General features: G+C 37.1%; 1 protein-coding gene across 1 annotated transcript; it reads left to right on the top strand.

Annotated features, from left to right (window-relative positions):
- Positions 1-891: 891 nt before the first annotated feature.
- LOC139974949 (zinc finger HIT domain-containing protein 1-like) lies at positions 892-8,395 on the top strand. The gene is made up of 6 exons (XM_071982507.1): positions 892-1,025; positions 1,736-1,900; positions 2,435-2,615; positions 3,459-3,539; positions 4,314-6,514; positions 8,128-8,395. Exons 1-5 carry the CDS (start codon positions 989-991, stop codon positions 4,333-4,335), a joined length of 486 nt encoding a protein of 161 aa, XP_071838608.1. The 5' UTR covers positions 892-988; the 3' UTR covers positions 4,336-6,514; positions 8,128-8,395.
- Positions 8,396-10,849: the final 2,454 nt, after the last annotated feature.

Below are 10,849 nucleotides of genomic sequence, written 5' to 3'. Positions count from 1 at the left end.
TGTTTATGTTTTACCCGATCGATGTTTGTATATTGTACTGACGACAATGGTTGGTATCATATTGATCATTATGAAAAGCAAAATTTAATTGATTTCTCCGATAATTTCTGTTTTGAGCAGAGCAGCCATTAGCCATTATCATTATCAAAAAGTGATCTCGATTTTTTTCCTTACACAATAGGAATGTGGAAGTGATCCACTAAAGGACGGCACTCATTTTATTGTATAATATTAGCCATTAACGTTATTTAGTGGAAATTTATGTTATTTATGGATTGAAGGCTTATAATTAAATTCATTAATTTTTGTACAGCCTGTTTTTAGTTTTGTCGCCCCCCCCCCGCCTCACCCCCAACACACACCTTTGAATCCTATACACGTCATTTAAAGTCACTGCCGCCTAATTTTTCATTATCATAACTGCTCATATTTTGTTCCGTAGGAAAACAGTTTGTGGACAGTTTTTTCTCCCTTCATATAATATGTAACACTTCTAAATGTCTGTTTCTTCTTCATCCTGCATCAATGGTTGAGTGGGAATTGAAAGGGGGATAGATAGTCTGTCTAATTTTAGCACTGTATAATTGTCTCCCAGAAGAGAGGATCAAGTGCACGACTGTGGTCGCAACTGTATAGCTATGATAAAAAAAAACTACATCTAAGATAATGACGTTAGTATGTTAATGGGGCAAAACGTTAAAGCATTGTAACATTCGAACTAAGTTTTTATATACCACAATTATAATTTCAATGATTCAAGTCCATAGCCTAAACCTGATATGTTGTTTATTCTGTTCCTATGTTTAAAGGTGGAAATCTGTCTAATAATTGCACCTAGAGACTTGGGATTTACTTTTTCTGTGTCGGTGGTACCAAATTGTGTTTCCAATGTAAAACTGCAGATTATGAATAACCTTTCTAGGTGAACCCAATTGAAAAAAATGCAATTGGCGTTCCATACAAACTAAGACTGTTTGAAGGCGAAAACATGGTAGCTTCTGACTCTAAAGGAAAGCAAAGCTCAGGTCGGTATATTTTCGCCGTTGAGTAATCATTTTCCTTTATTATATTCCTCACTATTAATTAACATTTATTTGTATGTAATTGTCATTTGTGAAACTATTGAATTAGTCGCACTATTGTACTATTTGAATTTGTTTGTTAACATAACTGACGTTTCGTTCTGCACTCGATGTTTTAAATGTGGGGTGCAGTTCCACGAAATGGTATTTTTGTGTTGGTGCATGAATTTCAGGTAGACCTAAGTCTTTAAATAGCGATCTGTGAGTAACTATTCACAAGGCAGTTACTTAGATTACACACTTTTCACTTTCAATGGCACAGCGTGAAACAGGTTCACTGACTGATGAACTGAGATCAGTGTTTAGGCCCTAGCCTATAAATTATTACTAGCCTAGGCCTAGGTCTAATTAAGACTAACTTACCTATAGTTTTGGCAAACATAACAAAAAAGTGGAAAGAACTATTTGACCGCAGCTACACTATTTGTATCATCTAGGCTTTAATGGGTTATAACTATGTCTTATTGTGTGTAACAGATGCTGTGCAATTGTTTGTTGTACATATAACCATAGTATTTTCAGCATTACAGATAACACAAAGATCATAAAGCAGTCCGCTGTGTATATTGACACTTACTGTATATCCCGAAAGACTGCTACCATAACTGAAACCCATCATGGTTACTAATTGCTTGCTCAATCACATTTTGCAGCTCGCATTAAAGATGCCAGCAGTCGAAAGAAGTTGGATCAGTATTCCAGAGCTAAGAGGTTAAGGAGGCAGCTGGAAGCTTTGGAACAGGATAATTTTCAAGAAGATCCTCATGTTCATCTCAACATACCCAATAAGAAGCTGCCACAATTTGATGCAAATGATGGTATGTTAAAGTAATCACCATTTTAAGCATAAGAGGATAAAAACTAAATAAAAATAAAGACTATTAGATACTTACATTTAAGGGATTGATTATTTACTAAGGGATTCAATCCACACAATGGTTGTGATGCTCTTTTACTTTCATGCCACCTTGCAGATTTGTAGTGTGAAATAAAATATTTTTAGTTTTTATTTTGATGAGCATCATAGTACCATTACCATGCTAACAGTATGAATCCCCACAGCTTTTCTCACTCCTCTAAAGAAACACATACAGATCATTGTCTGTATAAATTGGTATATTAATAATTTAATACACACACTTACTAAAGGGACTTTCACAGATTTCAAATTTAACCAGCAGTTAGCATGCACTGACATATTGCAAGCTGTGATGTTGTACATTTATTTTAATGTTTTGGTAGCTCAGTTCATATTTGGCTTGATTTTATTTTTTTCACCTTGGAAAAGATTTATCTGCACAAATATTCTACTGTTTAAGAAGCTTGTTTTCCTTTTTTTTTTGACTTAACAGGACAACCAACGAAGAAGAAAAGAAAGACCACCCGTGGTGATCATTTTAAACAAAGGTTCAGAAAGACATTTTCATCTCTTGTGGAGGAAGAACAAATGACATTGAAAGAACCAGCAAACTATCTAACAGCGTGCATCCCGCCGTCCAAGTTTCCAGCCAGGAAGTTCTGTTCCGTGTGTGGATATCCTTTACATTGATAACTTTTATCAACAAGAAAATGTTGGTGTAATTTAAACTGGATCTAGGAATTGAAAATTTGTGCTAATTATTTGTGCTTGTTATATCAATATTTGTAGTCATCCTACACAGTTAGATCAATATACAGTGTGTGATTTTTTAAGGAGCAATGGTGGTGGAGGGGGAGGAGGTGTTGAGAAAAGTGACTTGTGCATTCTGAATATCATCATGATTATTGTAAAAGGCAAAACAGGCTGAATATTGAATAGTCTAAAGAGGAGGGGGAGGGGGGTTGTAATACTCTCCTAACCCCTCCCTTTTAAATGTCTCTTTACTGTGCTTTGTAACATTTCCTAACTTTTTTCTATCAACTTTTGGATAATTATTTAAGTATAATTATACCAGTGCTGTGGTCAAGTGGATAAAGGCAGTGGCATTTGAAGCAATGAGACTTAACAATCGGGAGGTTCCGGGTTCATTCCCGGAAAGGTCATAGTAAGGTGGGCTTTCATCCAAGAGCAATCTACGGTTTTCCCCATCTGAAATGACTTTCTAAATTGGAAAGATTTCAAATTTGAGTGAAAATGTTGAATTGGAAGCCACCCGAAGTGTAAGTTGTAATCCATAAGTCCTTGCGGGGTTTCTCCCACATTTGTGGTCACTTAAGCGTCGTCAAAATAACTGCTGATTATTATGATTTCAAAGTGCAGTCTGAGACTAATAACCAAAGCTGACTAATGTATCATACCTGTGTCATATATTGCCAGATGCAATAAACCAGGTTGATTCAATGTGATGCAAAAGTTTGGATAAATTTTCAAATGTATTTGCCTTGACGTAAGAGTACCAACCCTTCAAATTACACCTGCGTTACTTGCGGTTCACGTTACTGCTGCGTCAGATGTTTGGGTACACACCAAGATACAAGGTAGGTAGCAGAACTAGATGGTACTCACTTTGACTTTCCGGTAGATCTTTTTGCTTTTTTGAGTTTGGTCAACAATCTTTTGGAAACCATTTAACCATGCCAGTATTACGGAAACAATAATTGCAATTGTTTGCAGTAAGACACCTTCCTGTATTTTGTTTTCAACTGACGTAGGTTATAGGCAATACCCTATTGTCACAGTTAAACAGTTAAAGTGTAAAGGTGTATCCCTAATGGAAAATGCAATTCCATGAACAATAGAATGCATTTCCTATACATATATCTTTCTTGAATAAGAACATTATCTATTAGTTGGGATGTTGACAATTGGGTGTAGCTCATGAGTAATTAATTAATAAATTAGCTCTCATTGTCAACACTTGTTTATCATCCAGACACTTTTCACAGTTGTACTAATCACATAATTTACAAGCAAATTTGGAAAATTAGGAAAAAATATACTTTGATTTTTTGGATTGAGGAGGAGATGGAAAGGGCGGGGGGTGGAGAATAAATAAGTTTATATGCGAGGAAATAAGCTGTCATGAAATAAAAGGACTAATAAAGTCTCTGTGATGACTTTGCTTGAGTTGTTGTTTTTGTACAAAACCAATTCATTATTTACCCATGTTTGCCCTCAAAACACTTGTTAAGAATTTGACAGTTATCACATATTCCATTCACTGCAAGTTCTAAAAGTTCCTAAAGCTTTTATTCATAAACATGTTCATTTCATTTTTAATTTTTTTTTTTCGGTTTTCTTCTTTTTTGAAGGTGTCTGAAGTGGACGGCGTGAGGAATTTGACATTTTAATTTGTGGATTCAGCAACTTCAGCCGATGGTCTGCTTTATCCTGTCATTTCCACATGTAGATGGTCAAACTAGGAGATGAGGTTTAAAGCAGAGAACATGAAACGATGGCATCCTGTCTGGTAGTATTCAACATACATGTATCCCGTTTTGTTGCTCTGTAACTTGCGGGTGTAAAGGGAAACTTATGAGATGTTCACGGTGAACATGATGTTGCCACAGTTTCTGTGAATAGTTGATACTGTAACTTTAGTACGATGATGATATTGACCCACAAGTTGTCTGGTTTAAGCATCCGCCCAGATATTGTGCATATACTGGATTGCCCAACGACTGGCAGCGTACACTCAGGTGGAAAATCTGCTTTTGCTATTAGTTTACTTTGAGTCTTTTCAATATGACAGATGGTACCACCCAAGAAAGGTAATTGATTCTGGAAAGTGCTCACAACTCTTGGTTTCAGAAAGGAATGGAACCCAGTTATCTTGAGGAAAGGTATCTTTCTCAAATTGATGATACTTATGAAGCAATTCTAGTTTGGATGAAAATCATAAACCTTGGCAATGAGGAATGGGTTGAAGGGTAATCATATGGGTAATGATTCCTAAAATCTTCCAATACATACAACAAAAAGAAGTGAAAAAAAATCTTTTGAAAGGCTGATTTTGTCTTGCAACTTTTATTTACCATTCCCTGGGCCACAAAAAATGGTTTTATTTGTAGCAAAATTGAAATTTGCTCATTTCCTATAAGACCTGTAGGCAAAGTTTGATACAACAGAAGGCCATTAAATTCAGTTAAATTTGTCAACTGTCAGGTTTTTTAAATAGACAACAAAGTAATTAAAACTGACAAGAGCCACAAAGGAGTGGTATTCCTGTAACCCTGTCTGGTTATCAATGTTTCCTCTCACGGTGAAAGCAACAAGACCTTACAGGATTTAAATCTGTTCTCCAAAGCAATTCAATTGCAGGAGTGTATATATCATCTACTTATCAGTTAAGCTTGTGGACATATCTATCAAAACCTTTTATTTGTTGACCCATTATCATTTCTATAGGAAATTAAAGACAACCAATAAGACTGAATGTAGGCTTTTCTTCTTTTTTTTTCTCTCTTGTTTCTATTGTATTTCCATCATTCTGTGTAAAGTTTTGTAAAAAAAAATGACTTTTCTGTCAAGATAGATTTGTAATTGTATACCTACAATGAAATGTGTTTGTTATAATTGTGTAGAGATATTTCAGTTGTTAGTTTTTTAAGTAATCGACGAAGCTTTTGTAATTCCCCGGAATAATTAAAATGCTGAGCGCAATGTAGGTGATATAAGAAAACTCCACGTAGTAGACATATGGATAGATTCTGAAGTTTTCTAAATAGATTAAATGAGCTATACCAGTGCCGCAGTTACACGGAATACATAACATTCGTAGATGCTTTGAAAATGTCCCATTCTAAGAACCGTGTTCTTTACTACTTTAAGAATCTCTACTCTAGTGTCGCATTGGTGCTCATTTATTTTTTCTTTGGAGGGGTGAGGTGGAGGTTGGGGTGTGGGGGAAAAATGAGGTATATTTGGAATAACTAGCATTTGTCCTAAAAATGAGGCACAGCTTCCCTGATGTTATTACACTTAGCAGCTTGATCTTTCAACTAATGATAAGTAATATTTACATTTTGAAGAATAAAGGTTTTCTACCTCCTCTTCCACCATCCAGTTTCTTTGTTTTTTTAATGGCAATTATTTTTGCTAAGCAGCAATATATTTGGAATAACAGGTTATGATAGCATTTATTGTAAAAAATGAAAACACAGATTCCCTGATGTAATTTCGTTTACATAATAAAGAAAACTTAAAAAGTTAAAAGTAAAAATTATATTTTACCTCCTCTTCCACTGTGAAAAAAAGAATTACCCGTCTCTCACAGTCAGTGGCGTACCTAGAATAGTTGGCACCCGGGGCGGATCCTTCCTCTGTCACCCCGTGCAGGGGACGCCATCCTGGGGGAAAGGGGTGCCCACCTCCCCTTTGAGAAAGTTTTATTTATGTAAGGTGGTTTAAATGCCTAATAGTGCTATCTTTGGCAAAGCTTTGAACTGATTATGTTTAGGAATTCTCATTCTTATTTCTCTTATTGGTTTTTTTCCCTCATATTCTTTTGGGGGTGCATATGGCAAGCCGTTTTTACATTTACCTCTCTATTCTACTTCAGTAGAATTAATTCCACTTAAGTAGAATACAATTAAGCTTAAGTGAAATGAATTGCACTTAAGTAGAATACAATTAAGCTTAAGTAAAATGAATTGCACTTAAGTAGAATTGCATTTTACTTAAGTTTAATTGTATTCCACTTAAGTAAAATTACCACTTTCTTTTAACTTAATTTAGCTTAAGTAAAAGTGTCATTCTTTTTCACTTAAGCTAAATGCATTTTACTTAAGTAAAATGGTATTTTACTTAAGTAGAATACAATTAAGCTTAAGTGAAATTGAATTTAACTTAAGCTAAATTGTATTCTACTTAAGTAGAATTGTATTCTACTTAAGTAGAATACAATTGCATTTTACTTAATTCAATTCAATTCTACTTAAGTAAAATACAATTTAGCTTAAGTGGAATTGAAGGATATGGCAAGCCGTTATATCATTTACCTCGTGCGGAGAAGTGGTTGGTCTGGGGGCAATGTTTACATGCATGGTACCATGCCTTGTGATACTTCTACTACTAGTACCACTGATTGGTGGTATGTCGTGTTGTAGTCGTTCCCTTGCCCTCAAAAGTGCTTTTCCAACTGCATCAGCAACAGTTAGCAACGATTGATTGGCTGGCTGCATTTACCAAATGTCTAACGTTCAGACTCAGTGATGAACATAGCTTTGCTTCATTTGCTAAGGGTAAATATGGTGTTATGTTCGTATATACACAACGAAAGCTGGATACGTATCGCAGAATTGGGGAATGTCCGCAAATGGTTACGTAACTAGTACGTCTTGAACGTAACTCTATAGGTCTCGCATCACAATTAATTGTTCCATTGACTTACACACTAAACTCATCACTTCCAAGACCTGCCAAAGCAAAGATAGAAGTTTTTATCTGGTATATCCTACCCACCACGTGATAACTGTGATCTTGGCCTATCATGGCACTTGCAAACTTCCATATCATGACTGCTTAGATTATGAGCTAGAAGAGGAGCAAGTTTATCACACTGAACCCTTCCATATGCTCATTCGGAGTAATATCAACATTTAACCAAAGATTATTTAAATGGTTTATATCACCTTCGATCCTCCCTATTTTCACACCATCTGTACTTAAAATTATGCTCTTTCATATCAAGGCAGATAAAACGATGACAGTAAATGATAACATGCTTAAGCGTAATTCTATTTCACTTAAGTAAAATGCAATTTAGCTTAAGTGAAATTGAAAAGCCATTTTTGCTTAAGTAGAATAGCATTTTACTTAAGTAGAATTTAATTTTACTTAAGCAGAATTGCATTTTACTTAAGTAGAATTGAATTTTACTTAAGCAGAATTGTATTTTACTTAAGTAGAATTGTATTTTACTTAAGTAAAATACGATGTAGACAAAAACCGTTTGAACTTAAGCTAATATGAATTCCACTTAAGTGGAATACAATTAAGCTTAAGTAAAATGCAATTCTACTTAAGTGCAATTCATTTCACTTAAGCTTAATTGTATTCTACTTAAGTGGAATTAATTCTACTTAAGTAGAATAGAGAGGTAAATGTTAAAACGGCTTGCCATAGGTGCAGGGAGGGGCAGTGGCATGGTGCCCCCTGACTGGTATCAGGGGCTGACTGCCCTCCGCTTAGTACGCCACTGCTGACAGTTATTCCCCTCTCCATCCCCCCCCCCTCTGGTGGTCATACACATGTACGTCATAACATAAGATGTCTCAACAATACAAGTTCTTTCTTTTCTATGAGTAAGCTTAGTTTTGTCAACCTTTAGTTGTACACATTCAAATACGGACAAGCACATACACAGCAATAAACAATCTTCTAGGCCCTGCTACGTCACTAATTAATCTTCTTCTTTTTTTCCCTTCAAAAACGGATTCGATCCATGAGTAGTGATGAATCGAGATATATCAGTTAAGATATTTGCTTGATTTCTGTTTAAACAACTTACACATTTTGTAGTAAAATTTGCCGTAGGAATACGCTGGTTTTTAAAATTTCTTTAACTTTATGTTTCTACTGAAACAACATCTTCTCCATGAACTTCTTAACACTTGGACATGACGAAACAAAACTGTCAAAGTCTTCTATCCAAAGCTGCATATAATGGTACGGTTAGTATCGGAACTGGAGGGTTAGGAGCCGGGGGCACTGGGGCAAGTGCCCCTCCCCCCCCCACTTTTTTTCCAAAATAGAAAATGTGCCCTACTGGCAAATAAAATGTGCCCCTTTGATGAAGAACTGTCTTTTGGATATCTTAAGCCTTTGTTAATTTTAATATTTTATTTGAATTATTCACGTGCACCATAATAGTATTAATAGCATACTAACACATATATATTTAAGTGATATGGCCGGTGTATATCGGTTTATAACATAACGATTGGTGGTTGTGGAATGTGAAAGTGCCCCTCTGATGTTGTGCCCCTCCCCACACTTTTTGGAAGCTTCCTACCCCCCCTGATCAGTGGCGGATCCAGGATTTCGCCGAAGGGGGGGCCCAGATGGGAAATGCCTAATCGTCGTCCTGGGGGAGGGGTCTAAGGGGAGTGGGTGCCCCCCTCCCCTTTGGAAAATTTCAAAAAATATGGAGGTCCTCGGTGCAATCTGGTGCTACTTTTCGTGAAAGTTTTGAGTAAAATTTATTTCCAATAAATCATGTATTCATGGTTTGCCGGGCATATATTTGCAATTTCGACCAATGAGCTGGGATTTACGTCTTTGGGGAGTAGGTGGTGATGCAAACTACTTTTTACCAGGCTACTCCAGGCCATTTCATCTTGGATGCCCCTTCCAGATGGAGACTATTGATGCAGTCAGAGTGCCCCTCTCACCTTCACTTTATCAGAATGATGGTGTACTCTTTTTGAAAATTTATTTTACAAAAAATTACACGCACAGTGGCGTAGCTAGGATTTTTTGAGTGGGGGGCCATGGGGGGCTGTTCTTTCTTGTGGGGGGCGGAGTTTACTATCTAAGCGGAGCGCCACCTTGGTTGGCGCGGAGCGTACAGAGAAAATTTGAGATTTCAGCACCCCCCAGATCGCAGGAGATGGCACCTGTGAGGCAAAATAGCAACCAAAAAGATGTGCAACTTTGGTGACAGAAATGCAAAAAAAGTTTTTTTCTCTTTCATGCTGACTGGCCTTGCCAACTCAGCCAGACTTTTAACTTGAGGGAAGATGGCATCATTTGTCGTTTCAAGCTGTCAAGGCCTTTCTCCCAACTCAAACCCCTGTGGGCTACCGGTAGATTTGCAGGATATGCCCACATGTGGACTTAAATAGCATTAGAGGAAGGGGGTGGAAGACTAACACGCATCGATGTTTTGGTAATGGTCCACATTGGTGGCTCGGTGCTTATTAGGCCATTTATTGGGTTTCTTGAGGCAGCTGTCATCAGAATCTGGCTTTTTGTGCCAATCGATGACCGATAACATGTATTGGTATGTAAATTTCTTCTTCATATATCTAGCAACACTCTAAAAAGAAATGAGTGGATTTCATTCCATTGGAGTGATCACTCGGCGCACTTCAAATTAAGAGTAAAATTTAACTCTATTGGAGTTAACCCTCACTCCTAATATGAGTGAATATAACTCTATTAGGAGTTAAGATTTACTCCAATGGAGTGGAAATTCACTCTTATACCGGAATGTGCTCAGTGATCACTCCCATGGAGTGAAATTCACCTATGTTTTTATCAGTACAGTACAGTGCATATCATCATAGACGTACGTACGTACGTACTACGTACGTTCGTATATCAGACGCACTCGATACCCACGATACGATACGGTCCTGGAGAAACTATTTCCACTCATCATTTTTTAAGGCGATACAGTAGTGAGTATTGAACAGGCACAGCCGCATGTTTGCAGGAAATTCAGAATTCCCAATATTTTATATCTCTACCAGTAGTGAAAATCATGTTTTGACAGTTTTGTGGACATAAAAATTTGTTTTGTGGAATATTCAATGACATATCAGGGGCGGATGCAGGATTTGTGACGGGGGGGGGGGGGGGTCTGACTGGTCCAGCCGCGCCTGAACGTAAGACTATCTAAGCGGAGCCCCATCATCGGTTGGCGCGGAGCGTACAAGAAAATTTTTGGCTTTACAAACCCCCAGATGGCCGGAAACGGCACTTCCCGAGTATTCTTAGCAGCATGTACCTAGCCTGAAAATATGGATCTCATGTCTGCAATTTCAGGCCCCCCGTAGCTACGCCACTGATCACGCATGGGGCCCTTTCCCTCGAACGCGGTAAAAAAAAAAAAAAAAATCAG

This window comes from Apostichopus japonicus, chromosome 10, assembly GCF_037975245.1.
Source record: "Apostichopus japonicus isolate 1M-3 chromosome 10, ASM3797524v1, whole genome shotgun sequence".
NCBI lineage: Eukaryota > Metazoa > Echinodermata > Holothuroidea > Aspidochirotida > Stichopodidae > Apostichopus > Apostichopus japonicus.
Note: the sequence above shows the minus strand (reverse complement) of the source record. Positions and strands in the feature narration are given on the sequence as shown.

Bases quoted from the DNA above. Each gene is read 5' to 3' on its own strand.
- LOC139974949 (XM_071982507.1), top strand. From the start codon at position 989: ATGGTAGCTTCTGACTCTAAAGGAAAGCAAAGCTCAG. The intron at 1,026-1,735 runs GTCGGTATATTT...CACATTTTGCAG, and splicing joins TAAAGGAAAGCAAAGCTCAG to CTCGCATTAAAGATGCCAGC. The intron at 1,901-2,434 runs GTATGTTAAAGT...TTGACTTAACAG, and splicing joins ACAATTTGATGCAAATGATG to GACAACCAACGAAGAAGAAA.